Source organism: Motacilla alba, chromosome 4, assembly GCF_015832195.1.
Source record: "Motacilla alba alba isolate MOTALB_02 chromosome 4, Motacilla_alba_V1.0_pri, whole genome shotgun sequence".
In the NCBI taxonomy this organism is placed as follows: domain Eukaryota; kingdom Metazoa; phylum Chordata; class Aves; order Passeriformes; family Motacillidae; genus Motacilla; species Motacilla alba.
Window position 1 is genome coordinate 17548134 of NC_052019.1, and position 16569 is coordinate 17564702.

General features: G+C 40.4%; 1 protein-coding gene across 10 annotated transcripts in view; it reads right to left on the reverse strand.

Annotated features, from left to right (window-relative positions):
• PPARGC1A (PPARG coactivator 1 alpha) overlaps positions 1–16569 on the reverse strand; it is a 366794-nt gene that overhangs the window by 25139 nt on the left and 325086 nt on the right. For all 10 annotated transcript variants that reach the window (XM_038135009.1, XM_038135013.1, XM_038135011.1 and 7 more), the window contains 5 exons: positions 7229–7423; positions 6145–6267; positions 5042–5246; positions 955–1000; positions 773–846 (listed from right to left, as the gene is read on the reverse strand). In XM_038135009.1, the coding sequence (XP_037990937.1) occupies positions 773–846; positions 955–1000; positions 5042–5246; positions 6145–6267; positions 7229–7423 (643 nt within the window). The remainder of the gene's footprint in view (positions 1–772; positions 847–954; positions 1001–5041; positions 5247–6144; positions 6268–7228; positions 7424–16569) is intronic.

Genomic DNA, 16569 nt, shown 5'->3' on the forward strand with positions numbered 1-16569 from the left:
GACACTTGAAGAAAACAGAGGAAAAAAACGAGTTCAGAGGAATGCCATAAAACAGATCGGAGTCTGAAGGAATTGACTTCAGCAGAAAGAAGAGCAGACAAATTAAATGAATGATTAAATGGGTGATGCACGAACTAAACCACTACATGACAAAAAAATCCTACAAATCTTCAAAAGGTACAAATCCAGGGATCAGAAAGGAGGAGGAAGATAAAGGGAGGTTGTGTGAAGTGTGTTAATGGAAGAAAAAGAAAAAGTGGGAATACAAAATGAATACCACTTTTAAAAATTGCCTCTAAGCCATGGAACAATTAGTTGTTCAATGGTAGAGGAGAAAGCTGTTATTTGTGATGTATTAATCTAGAATTGACAAAGCACTGAAACATGCAGTCATGTACAGCCCTAGACCGGCCTGGAGACAGAATGAATGACATAACTTTTACATCTGTAACATCTATTACACTGTGCTGTGGGGTTTGTCTTTGAAAGATGGTGCTCAGCAGTACACAAATCTATGGGGAAATGGAGAAATATAACAGATAAATGGCTTCATTCATATTTTCTCAGAAATTATGCTCTCCTGTGTAGGTTTGTTGCCATATTTTCAAACATGTTTCTTCTCAGGTAGCTGGATAAAAAAGTAATGCTGAACTGCACTGAAGTGAATCTATTGGAGCCTTCTGTGAGATCTCAGCATACCTGTGGTATATTAAAGTAAACAAACACACACAAGCCATGCTTAAAGGAAGAGCCATCATTTTGCATTTCTCACCTGCAGTTCCAGAGAGTTCCACACTTAAGGTTTGTTCAATAGTCTTGTTCTCAAATGGGGAACCCTTGGGATCACTGGAAGACAGGGCACATTTATAAAAACAAGCTGAAATGGAGTTGCTGTAGCCAAAATCTACTGAACCCCCCTCCCTTTTAAAAATGTTTGCACTTTTTAGTACTTACTTTGGTGACTCGGGTGTCAATGGAAGTGATAAACTTGTTGGTTTGGCTAAAGGAGAAAAGAAAACAATTATGCAATATTTAAACACTCTGTAAAGTATACTGTAGACATTTCTTTATATTTTGGCATTGGAATCGTGTGGTAGTCAGTTAGGGCCAAGCTATAATAGTTCAATTGCCATTTCAGTGTATCTCAGATAGATAAATAAAGAGATTCATCCTGACTCCCTATTTACTAATACCAAAAGGGCACCTAAATTTCAACAATTATTTACATCAATTACTGTACCTCTGAAATACAGTACACAACCCAAATGACAAGAACCTTTCAGAAGAAGAGTGGTACATGTTAAAAATCAATGAAGAACTCTACAGGATACACTGTGAAAATGTTACCTCTCTCAGTGTTAATTTAGACTACAGTTCACGTTTTATTTGGAAACAGGAGCAGCAGAATAACTACAAAGTAACAGAACGTTATGAATATTCAGTTAATTTTACTTCTACAAGATACAATTTCATATACAGCACTGAGAATAGGTTGTTTCTATGAGGCCAGAGTCCAACCAGTTATAGTCCAAATTTTTGCAAATTATGCTGCAAACTATGACAAACCATGGACATAGTCACAGATGGTTAAAAATGGGGTTGAAGCTCTCAGCACTACAATCCTGACATATGCAAAAAAACAAAGCTCTGGCTATAAAAATGTAAGTCTTTGCAGGTTTTACTCATGCAAAATTGTATTTTCTCAGAGCAAGCCAAGAATCAGGATGTTGTAATACAACTAAGATGCCTTTAAAATTAAAAATTATAGTACTTGCAAATTTTACTTTTCAGAAGTTAGATTGATGTTTTAAACACAGAGAGCATTGTAGCAAGAACAACAGCAGGGGATATCTTCTGCAGATTAATTACTTAAGACAAAATGTTCCCCTTGAACACTCCTGCACTGCAGATCTTTTGTCCAGAGTGTCACTACTGCATATTTCATATTCATTACAGGCTTGGAGCTCCCATCAACATTAAGGGATTTTATATGCAAATTGATTACTTTTATATGCTCTAGAGCATTCCTGAAGTAATATAACATTTAAAAAAATTAATTCTCAAAAGCTGCATATTGTTTCTTCTCCTCCCCATATGAGAAATGGAAGCTCAGGTGTTCACCTCAGGTTCACCTTCCTCAGAAGTCACTGCTGGAGTGAGGAGATGCACCTCAATGAGTTATTTGTCTGGTCCAGCACAGCCACTGATCTGTGCATTACACCAGCTGCAGTAAAACTGAATGCAACCTGACACATCTCTGTGTGCAATTTATATACATCTAGGAATGCTAATGTTTGCCTGTGGCTACCTAGAGGTAAAATTGGCTTAAAAAAAACCACATCTGCAATAAAGCTCTGGAATAAAGTTCTATACAAAAGCTTTCATTTTTTTTTAATTTTTTTAATAAAAATTTGCACACTCTTAACCAATTTAGGTTAAGGAGGCTGAATGTGTAAGAGCTATTTACATCTCTAAAAAGTCTCTTTCTAGCTCTTATTAGTCCCACAGAATAGTCCCACATCAGAGTACACATATTAAATTCTGAAGCACTGAGGCACAGTGCAAATCTGCCAGAGATGGGCACAGAACCAAGGCATTATCTCACACTCCCATGTATTAATTTTAGGCAGATATCACTGAGCTCTCCCACTGAGAAGTTCGCATACCAAAACACCCATCAGTTTTCTTATTGCTAGGCAAGAGCTTGACCAAACACTCTTTCTGCAAAGGATTCATACTCACATACAGCTATTGATAGTGTAAATATTTAGCCAAGACACTGTCATTTTACATGGTGCCTGTTTATTAGAGTTTCAAGGTCTACTGTAGTGTGGGTTTTTTTTGTATTAAAAAGAGTTCACATCAAGTTGCTTGTCCCTGTAAATTGAAAACATTCAGGTTCAAAAGAACTACGTTTCCTCATGGGCAAATTTCAGTGCAAAACCACAGATGATCTTTGGCATGAATGCCTTTGTGGACATTCCCGTGGGTTTGCAATATGTTTGCAACAGTAACCCTAAAGGAAAATAACATTTGACTTATCCTTTGTGAGCTTTCCCTTACTTTGAAAGAAAATCTCAGACTGTGATACGTTTTTAAAACAGAAGGAGCCAATTTTCTTGTACTTTTGATTAAATGTATGAACCAATGACTGCAAATATCAGTTAAATTTGCAAGGTTGATTCTGCATGAATTGACTGTCCAAGCTGAAAGCATTATATTCTTGTATTTGCATTATATGCAAATCCATTGATATTGAAGTTATATATTGGTGTACGAGGCAAATTTGCTGAAAAAACATTTCAGAAGCCTGTAAATTAAAGCACAGCAAAATTAAAGAAGGTAATTTCTCCGTGCCTGCAAATTCACCTGCAAGACCACTAAAATCACAGTCATCTGTTAAGCACAGTTCTTAGCTATATGTCCCTTTGGACTCTCCTAACCTCTCCTCTGTGCTGTTTCCACAGCTCAGTGTGCCCTGACTTTTTGAACTGAATCTACACAATTGCTCAGCTGGGGGAAAAAAGCAGCTCTGATCTGAATAGAAAGACTTTATAATCTGTATGTATGCTTGTGAGCACATACATCTCTGCATGGGTATAACCTACATGCACATATAGCATGTTATACATGACACACCTTATCACCTGCCACCTTAACATCCAACAGTGTTAATAAAGCCCCCTGTAACTTCTGGTAGTTCTGTTTTTCAGAACCATTGCAGTAACAGAGCCAGTTTCACATGCAGAGTTATGTCTGGATTCTGCTGTGAAAGCAGACTGCTGAAGCCTTCCAGAAGAAGTGGCAGTTGGCATAAAGAAGCTTTAGGGGCAGTTGGATTTCCTTCGTATGAGAAATATTGTTCAGATAATTTAAGACCATAATGGAGAAAACTCATACTTAGGTTGTCAGAATGAACAGCTGCAAGAACAATATTAAGTGACAGGAAAGGAAGATTATTTTTATTAAGTTTGCTTATACTTCCTAGTGCAGAATGAGAAAACAGATTTGATAGAGGCTGAAATGCAAGAAAGAGGGAGGGGAAAAGAAGAAAGAACATACAGTTTAAAACTGTTTCTTTGAAAATACCAAACAACACAATTAGGGCCACATCCTGATCTCTGTTGCATACAGGTAACTTCCATTGACTTTAGTGGAGGCATCCAGGATTGGCACCAATGTGTCTGAGACAGGCACGTAGCCTTTCAGATGCCAGGCTGACATAAATACATAGATGTAGTTTAAAGTAGCAATAATTTTAAAAAGCTCCCTTTGGCTTCGTAAGCTTTTACAGCTTTCCTTTATCGTGGGAAAACAGACAGGGAAAGAGAGGGACAGAAAGTGAGAGAGGAGGCTTTAAGTTCTTGCATCTCTGTCATAGAAGCTACTTGTAATATAGATCAGTTTTTTACACATCAGGGGCTACTAAAAGTCAACACAAGTGTTTAATTTTGACCATAAAAAATCCAAAAACGAGAGAGAAAGATCAGGATGGCAGCTAAACTTTCAACTATTTACAAAATAAAATTACAAACCAGCATTCCAGCTTTAACAGGAATGACACATTTATTGTTTTCTCTGTAGCAGTGAGAGCACTATTTATTGTCTCTTAAGGGCTATGTGGCAGGTTAACAATGCCCTCAGTTTTACTCCAGCAAAAGAGAAAGCAGCTCACTAATGAACTGGCCTGCAGAACTTGTTTAGGGGTATAGTGATTTCTTAGTGCTACAGTTCTCTGTGAATAAGTATCTCCAGCTAGCTTGGTACATTACCATGTGGTATTTGTTAAACTTTTCCTGAGATCATTTTCTGAGGCTTGGGGCAATAAATAAAACAATCAAATATGTCTAAAAGCTAAATCTAGCTAACTAATTCTAACTTCATTATACTGTTTTAAAATTCTCTTTACACAGAAGAGATGCTGGATTTCCAATACTAATCCAAAGAACAGAAGAAGTACTGAGGGTATTCCCAACCACGGCACTTCAGCTTCCCAGCATTACTCCTGTACCAAAGCTGTATTCTGCAGTCCCACACCTACCCTGCAGATGATTTGTCTGAGACTGCAGATGGGGCTTCCTTTTGGAGGTGCATTTCTCTTTGCTGCTGTTCCTGTTCTCTGCTGGTTTGGTCTGAGGAGGATCATCATTCGTAGTCAGATATTTCAGAAGTTCAGAGCAGGGACGTCTCTGAGGCTTTTGCTGTTGACAAATGCTCTTCGCTTTATTGCTCCATGAATTCTCAGTCTTAAAACAGGGTAAAATAAAATAAAATAAAATAAAAGAATAAAATAAAATAAAGTAAAGCTAAAATTAGTGAGCTGAACCTTATCAGAATGGATATAAGTTTTCTGAAGAGATGAGATTTTCAATGAAGTGTTCAGCCTAAGTGTACTAGATCTATGAGCTGTGAATAACTGTTTGCAGAACAAGGAAAGAAAATTACATTTAAAATTCCTAAATGACATTTATGCAGCTTTTTATTTCATTTCTCCTACATTGCAATGTTCCTACTCAGCAACATGTAACTAACAAGACCCTACAGCGCCTTTAGTGTGAGCAAAAAAATAAGCTGGTTTAAACCTTAATTTGCTGCTGATTGCTTGGGCCCAGTATTCACAACTCTCTTAAGTACTCCTAAATGGCCCCTTTTCAGTTACACTGAATGGCAAGACAAACATTGTTTAATACTGCCTGCTAACAGAATTATGTCCAAGCCCCCCCATTCCATCCAATCAATGTCTAATATACATCTTTTGCCAAGAATCCACTGTCATTTGTCTTAGTTCAGACAGCTGGGAAAATGGCAGTCACACATCCTGGAGTCACTCATAAACAACACCAGACCATCATGTTTTATCACACCCCATGCTACTCTGTGTATCAGTAAAGTAGGTAAGAGTAACAGACGGTGTGACTACAACTGAACTCTGCCAAGAGAAGGGGCATAAATGAAATATTCAGAGCATAAAAGAGCTCAGATGATTTTCTGGAACCCAGTCTACAACTCACATTTTAAAAAAATTAGTTAGAAGATAGTAAGCACATACAATACATTCAGATCTACTGCTTGTTTGATTGCTAAAAGCGTAAAAGACCTTGTTACACTTTCTTTTTTTCCTTATTATAAAAATTAAGTTTGTACCTTAACAACCACAGGGCTTGTTCTGATCCTGTGATTAGTGTTTGCATGGTTTTGTGTGCTGAGACCACTGCATTCATTGTAATTTAGCTGAGTGTTGGCTGGAGCCAGCAAGAGCTTCTTAAGCTACAAACACATCAGGGAAAGGGAAGTGAAAGGAAAAGAGTAAAGTTATACATCTTTATCAATTAAAGTGACTTATATACATTTTTGCATAGTTACTTGAAGTTAGTTATATCAATTTCAGCAAGCAAAGTACAATAAAACAAAAAGCAGGACTTGATTTTCCCCAGAGTAAACAGATTTCATTTTCTTCTGGCTTGGCAGCACATTTCTGCTCCCTTTACTGCAATGTACTGCGGGGCAAGCAGAAGTGACAGGGATCTTGGATCTCTGAATCCCTGGCAAAATGGAATTCTCAGTGATCTGTTTGACACGAAGAGGCCTCTGATCTATACAGAGACATAAACTTTACCAGAGTAATGGATATGGTGTCAAGATTCAGGTATATGGCTCTGTTCCCACTGAAGCCAGTGATAAGAGGCTTTCAGCAGAAACAGAATCACATCACAGACCAGATTTACTAAGCAAAATGCATATAACGTTTCACCCACATCCTCATCCAAGATTCAGTTTTGTCCTGGTTAGCACTAAGCTGGTGCTTACTGGTCAAATCAATGTTAAAGACACAAAATCAGCATCCCAACAGACTCATTGGGCCTTTCTTCAGAGATCACCAAAAATGATGTCTAAACACACACAACAAAAAGAGCCCCGAGAAATGAAATATGAGTTAAGAACCATTACCCCGACTTATCTGAACAGAATGATAAGCAAAAGTGTCAGCCTCATTAGCGTAAGAGTTTCAAAAACAACCTTTTCAACAACTTTTTAATAGACTGCCATATTAATCATCCTATGGCTATTTGGTGGGGGAGGGTTCCCCTGCTTAATTTTCAGTTCTTTGCTTGATTTTCCTCTCCAGTCTAAATGAAAAGTCCAGACCTTACTGTGACTACATCATACCCATGCAGCGGGTAGCCAGAGGCACATCCAATTCCTGTTAAACAGTAGGAAGGGTTCTTACTAGAGACGGCTCTTCTGCCTCCTGAGTTGGAGGGGCGCCGTCGGGCACTGGGGAGGGGCTAGCGGCATTTTCGTTGGTCACATCTCCATCTGTCAGTGCATCAAAGGAAGGCAATCCATCCTCATCCACAGGGATGCTGTCCAGTGTTTCTGTGAGAACAGCTAGCAAATTTGCCTCACTCTCTTCATCTAGTTTCTGTGGGAGAGAACAAAACAAAAAGAGGTTCCAGGTGAGAAAAGGAACAAAATGATGCCTCTGTGTGTGAACAAGCAGACAACACATTGTTAAACCAGCCCTTGAAACAGTGACCTGCAACAGAATCACAGACAATGTAATTAGGTACAATAAAATGATCCATTTCTGTTCAAAAGAAATCTCTTTGCACTCGTGGTGTATTGCTAGTTTACTTTTCTTCCACAATTCTTTCTTTTGTCAGGTGTTAAGAATGATAACTGATCACCCAGGGATTGTATTACAGGATGAGCCTCAGATGCTGACACCTACTGATGGTGTCAGCCCAGGCTGTCCCTTTCTTTTGCTCTTCAACACTGAACACCAGCTAATTGACGTGACAAAATTACAGGAATCAGACAGCTAATCAGGACACCAAAACGAATCACCAGTAAAATACAGAAAACTTCAGTCTCATATATGGTCCAGAGTAAGCAAGAAAGAGTTTCCCTTCCACACTTCTGCAAATCCTTGCTCCAAAACAAAACAGCTTCTTATTCCTGAGTATTCTGGTGTAAGAATAGCCAGCAGCACTCATATGGTAAATGACAGGTTGCTTGGGTTTCTTTTAAAGAAACATATTAGGCAGGTTGCCTTTGAAGTTGTCCTTTCAAATTGTGTCTTTTAAGTGCTCAATACACTATTGTATGCATTTATCAAATTCCGACTGCAATTATAAAAAGTAGATTAATTTCTAATCAGAGTGCCTGTAATGTTAATTTATATCTTATTTCAGCAACAAGAGTTCTTTTTGTCAAACTGAGTAAATTTAAGTGCCTCCTGATTTTAATGAAATATAGTCCCTACTGTATATTAAGATACAGATTTTTTGAGTGCTGAGAGTTAGAACTGAGAAATAGAACTGTGTAAAAATCATTATATTTATTTTTCAGAGAGATTGGAAATTGATCTTGACAGATCAATTATCTAGGACTCCTAGGCTGATCCTAGTGCTATTGAAGTAAATGAAAAGCCTTTCACTGATTCAAGTGATATCAAATTGGGAGTTTCTCCACCAGCTTCAGAGTAGCTCATCATGTTCCAGGTCCCCACTGTGAAAAAATTTCAGCTAAGTTCTAATCTCAAAGTAAGAAAGTGAACTAGCAGAACCAGCAATAATACCAGCAAGACAAACAAACAAGAAAAAAAAAAAAAAAGAAGTTAAAAAAGGCAACAGCAAAACATTGCCAAGTTACACTTTGGAAAAAAAATAATCAAGCGAATCTGGGTATCCCCTTAGTATGACTTTTTTCAGTAATACTTTTATCTAGCAGACTCTGAACAGAGATGATCATAAACCACGCAGATAATTGCTCCTGCTAGGCTTCTCTGCCAAATCACACCTCACAGCTTCTAACATAAAAGCTGTCTTTGAGCTAAAAAGCTAAGGCAGAGCACTGTTCTAGTGCTTACAGCATCATCTCCAAGAAACAAATAAATACTCAGGCAAGCTAATGCTAAGGAGAAGCATTTACTTGAAAGGCCAAAAGGCACTTATCCACTGAGAAAAAGTATCCAAATTTTAGTATCACGTGATTTCTATCATACTAAGCAGACATATGCACACAACTATGATAATTCAGTGTATAGAGAATAAAAATGGCAGAAGGGAACCAAATGAAACCATGCTCCAAATTCAGCTTTTCACAGCCACTTTCTGAGAAGAAAAGAGGAAAATTACTGTATCACTTTTAGAATAGTAAGAAAAGGCATTATTGGGCATGAAAATGTGTACCAGTGTTTTTTCCCAATGGCATTTCAAGTCCCTCACAGGTGGTGGGATGAATGGTGTGAGAGCCAGCCCTCGAGCCTAGGGTACCCATGAGCTGGTTTGGCTGCCTGACCCCAGCCCTACACCAGGAATGTTTTCAGCAAGTCCATCTGGTGGGGCACACTGCTGAGCCTTGCAGCTTATAAAGCTGACAGTGAAGCTGGAAGTGTTACTATTTCTAACAGGGAATGCCTTCTTTAATAATAGCATGCCAGAAGAAAACCTGATATTTGCTGTTAGCTGCTCCACTCTCATGCTTTAAACAGACATTCAAGTGCGCTGACATTCAAGAAGAGAAAGTTGAGCAGACACCAGTCCTCATCACAGCAATTTCAATTAGTTTTGTACAAGTTTCAACATTCAAAGACCCCAGAGAAAGCAGAGGATGTGACAAAGAGGACTCTGTTAAACAATTAATGTCACTTTCCATTATTGCTTCAGTCCCAATTTACAGAGCAAATAAATCAAAGTCACCACAGATGAAGCACACTAGCTGGCTAACACATGTCTATTCACAAACGACACGGCAGCAGGAACACATTAGTCAAGAAAATGACATTGCCAGATAACCTCTTAAAGGTTTAACTATGCTATTGCTAAATAATTGTCCTAAATCACTGTTTATAAAGAAACACAATTATTAGATACAGCAGAAATGGTGCTGAGGAGAGATGCAGCGGGAGATGGTTGGGTTCATCAACGTCTGAGCAATAATCACTGAAGCAGCAGCTCCCTCCTTTGCTGTTGCAGTCTGAGTCTTGGTGTTGACAGCACTGGGGAGAAGCAACACCATGGCCAAATGCAGGCTGTTTCACAGTTTCAGCACTGTCACTGCAGAAGTTCACATTTCAGACTGGCATCCAACCTGCTCACCACACAGGCTCGATGGAACAGGAGGAGCCGAGCACCCTCCACCTCTGCCAAGGCCAGAGGATGTGCTGTGTGCTCTCTGGAACTGACTCCACCATCTCCCTAACTTCAAGCAGCATCTTCCAAGAAGGATTTGCTTCTCTTTATAGGAGCAGATCCTAGGTATTTAGACTAAATGAACTACAGAGTGTAAGAAAAAGGACCAGAGGATAATCTCAAATGTGAAGCCACATGGCAAATGCAATTATTAAACTTTTATGAAAACACTTCATAATGACTGCATGTTGCAAACTTGCCTTTTTAATGCAGAAGCAGCTATGCACCACTTCCAAATCACACTGTTATGTTAGCATAGAGATATTGGGGCCAGATATGTTTTGATCCCTATAATTTTCCTCTAGACGAAGGAGGCAAGTAACACAAGTATGCCCATGAATGCACGTATGTCTGTGTTTCTGACAACAGAAATATCCAGAATGCCATTAGCTCTGAAAGGAAATAAAATTTGGCATTTATGTCACTCTTTATGGGTGAATGCAACAGAGGTAAACTGCCAGAACATCAACCAATCCTCAAACATGAGTCCATCTTGGAGTCCAAAGACCACGGAAAGTTTTTAACTGTGCTCTTCTTCATGTGCTTTTACATGTTTTGCTCTGATACTTTAATATTTCTAGAGCACTAAAAATAATTCTTTGTCTAAAAACACTGTAATAGTTGTGTAACAATCTAATTGCATTTCTGCCTTCAGTAAAATGTCTCCAGAGATACTCTCTCTTTGGCCAGTGAAATGAGCTGATAATTTACCCACGCAAAGGTATTTAAATCCTCTACCCCTGATGATTCCTTCTCTTTTGCTTATTCTGACTATTGATGAAGCTGGGCTCACCCTGTGGTTAGCATTTTATGTCTGTAATACCTGTTACTTGTCGGCAATCCACAGAGGCCAAAGATTGAGCTGTAACAGAAGCTTGTCCATGCTGTCATTCACAGGCATCCCTTTAGGGTGCATATAGGGAGCAATGATGTAATTTATCCTTAAATTTTCTTCCCTAAAAAAAATCATGCAACATTTTAAAATCTCTGTCATTACCATCAGATTGGGTTAGAGAAAACCTAGGAAAACTTGAAATCCACAAGTCCGTGGGCCCTGACAGAATGCATCAATCAATGCTGGAGAGAGCTGGCAGACATCACAGTGTGGCTGTTTTGTGGTCATCTTTGAAAGGTTGTGAAAATCAGGAGAGGTGTCTGAGGACTGCAAGAAAGCAGATATCACCACGGTCTTCAAAAATGGCAAGGAGTCATGAGTGGTGTTCCACAAGGTTCAATACTGGGCCCAGTATTGGCCTACTCAACAACGATGAGGTCAGTCAGTCAGCCTTGCCTTGATCCCTAAAAAGGGGATGGAGCACCTCATTCTGAAGGCCACCTATATCCACATGGATGACACAAAGGCAGTCAGAGGTAGTCAACCATGGTTTCACTAAATAAAAGTAAATCATGATTGACCAACCTGACTGCCTTCCATGATGAAAAAGCTACCTGGATGGATAAGGGGAGAGACTGGATATTGTCTACCTTAACTTCAGCAAGGCTTTTGACACTGTCTCTCACAACATCCTCATGGGCAAACTCAGGAAGTGTGGGCTGGATTAATGGACAACGAGTTGGATTGAGAAGTGGCCGAATAGCAGATCCCAAAGGGTCATAATCAGTGGCACGGGCTCTAGTTGGAGGCCTGTCACAAGTGGTGTCCCCAAAGGTTCACTACTGAGCCAGTACTGTTTAATTTATTCATCAGTGACTTGGATGAAGGTCCAGATGCCTCCTCAGCAAGTTCACTGATGACATGAAGTGGGTAGAAGCTTTGGACTGAACCCCCTGAGTGCTGTGCCACCCTTCAGGAGGACCTGGGCAGGTTGGAGAGATGGGCAGGAAGGGACCATTTGAAATTCAACAAAGACAAATACAGGGCCCTGCACCTGGGGAACAATAACCCCAGGCACCAACACATGCTTGGGGCCAAACTGCTGGAAAGCAGCTCTGCAAAGAAGGGCCTGGTGGACACCAAGGATTCATGAGCCAGCAGTGTCCTTGTGGCCGGGACGGCCCTGGGGTGCATTAGGGAGAGCATTGACAGCAGGTTGAGGGAGGTGATCCTGCCCCTCTACTCAGCCCTGGTGAGGTGCATCTGGAGTGCTGTGTCCAGTTCTGGGCTCCTCAGTACAGGAGAGACATGGAGCTCCTGGAGCAGGCCCAGAGGAGGAGAACAAAGATGATGAAGGGACTGGAATATCTCTGCTGTGAGGACAGGCTGAGGGAGCTGAACCTGTTCAGCCTCAAGAGACAACTGGGAGGGGAGCTCATCAATGTCTGTCAGTACCTGAAGGGAGGGTGGCAGGAGGATGGAGCCAGGCTCTGCTCAGTGGAGCCAAGCAACAGGACAAGAGGCAACGAGCAGAAACTGATGCCCAAAACATTCTACCTGAACATGAGGAACAACTTCTTTACTCTGTGAATGACAGAGTACTGGAACAGGTTGCCCAGAGAGGCTGTGTAGTTTAGTTTCTGTCACTGGAGACATTCAAGAACTGTCTGGACACAATCCTGCGCCACATGCTCTAGGATGGCCCTCCTTGAGCAGGGAGGTCCAGCTGACTCACTGTGGTCCCTTCCAACCCATCTATCTGTGTTTCGGTGATCCCTTCTTGAAAATCCTGAAGCCAGTGTGCAGATGTCCTGACTCAGGATTATCCTGTAGCTCTTGTCATCAGTACAGGCATGCTGATCCATTCCAGAAGAGGATCAAGCACATCTTTTAGAAAATATTTTCAACATATTAATAGTATCCCCAACATTTTCCCTTTGGGTGACTTCTCCTCTCCCTTTCAATTGTGATTAGTACATGCACAACTTTTGCTGACTGTATCTCAAGGAGTGAAATCAGCTAATGAATGATGATGCTCTGAAGCTTCTTTAGTGACAATTTGAATAGCACATGGGCCCACTGTGATTCATACTGAAAGATCAGGGTCTAAGCTGCATTATTAATCCACAGCCCCAAGGAGCTGGGAGCAGTGGCAGCTCACCACATCTTTGTAAAAAGCCCAGGAAACTTTGGGATGAATCCACAGCTGGCAGAAGCTGTCACGACTCCAGCAGCCCAGCTTGGTAAGCAATTCAGAGCAGCCAGGTGTACACCAGAACTCACAAGGGATCACGATTTCAACATACCGACTCATTTCTCCTCATCAGCCTAAGATCTATTCATAGCACAATTAACAAAGAAAATAAAATATTTTCCTCCAGCTGAAAATATGAGTGATCTAAAAATACTAATACAGTATGGCTCTACCTCCAAACAAACAAAACTGACTTATGAGCACATCAGGGATTTCCAACAGGACTTAATTCCTTAATTACAAATTTTGGAGTAAGGATGTCCTTAAGACTGTCTTTTCCTTAAGAAACAAGGGGTACAGATTCACCCTTTTTCGCACATGAGGATGCAGAGGCACTGAAAAACTCATTAACACCACTCAGGCCCTGAGCACCTCCTGTCAACAAACATGCAGGAGTAGGGGCAGATGCTGTCTCAGCACTGGCCCCACAAACCAAGCTTTGCCACAAGAGGATAAGGAGCCACAGGTTGGATGGAAGCACTGGGAGGGTAGGAGGTGTACAGGGATTAGGACGCAGGCTGGTTGGTATTCCTACTCCTGACAGAAAAATGAGAACTGAAGTCAAGGACCATGAAAGGGAAGAACTACACCCCAAGTTTTCCCTCTTCTGGTACAGAAGGAGCCAACATGCCATGGCATGGCACAGACACAGCTCGGATGTTGATTTTGCTGCCTTTGCCATGCGCTGTCCAAGGCAAGCGCCTCCTTTTCCTCAACTCAGAGCTGGATGTGCCCAGGGCCAAAGATGAATTAGTGGTCCAAGTGGTGAATCACTTGTTCCACCTTACCTGCTCACAATCAGATCCATGCTCTTATATATTTGAAGAACTTTCTCAGCTTTTATTTGACTGTTCAACTGCTTTGCAAATCCTTAGGCATCCTGCGTTGTCTTACAGTAAAAATTCACATGATGCATTTGCATTAGAACATTTTTCCAAGGTCTGTTAGTCTGGTCCCCAAGAGACACTCCCATAATTGAAATGCTTAAGTCCAGAGCTATCAATTATCTTTAAAAACAAAATGGAGTCCCACTAGGAGAAAATTACAGCCAGATTTCTTTATATGAAGTAGAAATATGGGGATTAATTATCCCACCCCTGTGCGAATGCCTTTAGGGTATGGAAAGGAAACAAGGTATTTTCTTTTCTTGAAGGAGACAGATATATTCATACTCCTCACATGCACCTGCAGGCAAAGACCACTTGAACCCAGAGCCTGCCTTCTGATTTCAGCAGCCCCACTGCCCTTCATATGGAATGGATATATCTCAGTTGTAGGACCAACCACTTGCCCATATTTACGTAACAGCTTCACTCCAGATTTGGATTTCTCCAGATATAGACTTGATGTGATCTGCTGTACCACCCCAAAATTCTCTCCCCCAAAAACGATATCAAATAAATATTGTGATTCTACACAATGCAGGTACTGCAATGCCTAATTTCTAGAGCTAGGTCCCAGAGGGGAACAAACCCCCAGTATCGCTCCCAGGAACATAAGGGCACCCCTGGAGGGACCTGCTAAATGTCTGCAGGCTGAAGGAGATGGGAGCACCAGCAGCATTCATTTTCCCCCTCCCCTCTTCAGGGTATAACATAAAATAAAATAAAATAAAATAAAATAAAATAAAATAAAATAAAATAAAATAAAATAAAATAAAATAAAATAAAATAAAATAAAATAAATTAAAATAAAATAAAATAAAATAAAATAAAATAAAATAAAATAAAATAAAATAAAATAAAGAGAAATAAATAAAATAAAATAAATTTTTTCATCATCATCACTATCAACATGTTGCTTTTTTTTCAGAAAGTTCTTATACGTAACCTTGGTAACTGAACTCAGATTGCTTTCTTTCTGCAAGATGCTCTCCTGACACTGTAAAACTTCTGTCAAGTACTTGGTATTAAAGCATCACAAACCACAGCACAGACCACTTGCAAATAGGCTTTTCTTTAAGATCATGCTGTTGGATCACTGGAAGTAACGGTGCCATAGTTCCTGTGAGATAACTACCTTTACAAGTGAAAAATCTAACCTTTCTGCTCTAACCTAAACATGTCAGTTTATAAAAGCCTACCGCATATTCCTCTACCACAAAGTCACCTTTTTTATCATTTCTAACGAGTTGTTGCAGTTCAGACTGTTCCATTATCGCCTGGAAATTAGGTTATAATAAACTGAAGAGCTACTAATTGACTTACTCATCTCATGAACTTGAGGATCTAGCTAGCAACCCATGCTTTACATCTTTTGACCAAAATTCATCCACATTTTGCAAGCCATTTCAATTTGATTTGTGTAAACTGCATCCTTCCCCTCTATCATAGTAATCTTTGATTCTGGAGAAAAGATAAAACAAAAAACAATCTGCGAGCAAGCTGTTGGGCTATTGACTGTATTAAGGGGACCAATGACCAGATATTGTGTTGGATTCCATTTCAGTGGTATACCAAATATCAAAAATTTATAGTAAGTGAAACCACAGAATCTTTGCAAACACAGTCAATTTAACTCAGCATCAAAAGGTCACTCTATTCAATTTATACTTGATCCTGAGCACAATACTGAGAAAACACTTGAAAACAAATCATCTTATCATCAGTTTGGACCTCAACATTTGCTGACTATATAGACTAATTTGCTGATTACTAAATAAATGCTCTAACCATGTTTCTTACTGGGTTAGCTCATCAGGGGGGCTTTTACCTTCTACAGGATTTGACACTGTAAAGGACCTGCATGTCTGTAATACTGAGGCACACCATGGACTTATTATTGTGCTACTTTGTCCAGTGCTAACGAAGGCCACCTGCTCTTCATGGGTGGGGAACTGCAGCAGGAGAAGGTCTGGCACGTCTTGTCCAGCCCACAATGGGCTAGGTTTGGGCTGAGCTCCACAATGAAGCACAAAACTCTTTCTGTGTTTCTAGTGGGTAAAACCAAGAGCAGGGAAAGTGCAGAAGTGCAAAGGAAAGAAAGCACCCGATGAAAAGCGCTTCAATAAAAAGAAGGCTGTAAGTTTTTCTCCACTGTGCAGGAGTGAAGCCAGAGAAGCTGGGCTGGAGGTGAAGTTTCCTGTCTGCCAGAATTGCTGGGGCAGCACAGGTGGGCAGAGTGATCTGGGGAAGGGGATGCAGGACAGGCAGCCTGACCTGCATGAGTAGCTCAGTGCCCAGCATGCAAGAGGTTAGGCAGGCTGTTTCTGAGCTCAACACCCAGAAGCTCTGCCACTTGGAGCAGCAAATGGCACCTCTTACCCATCCTCCCTTCCCCACACA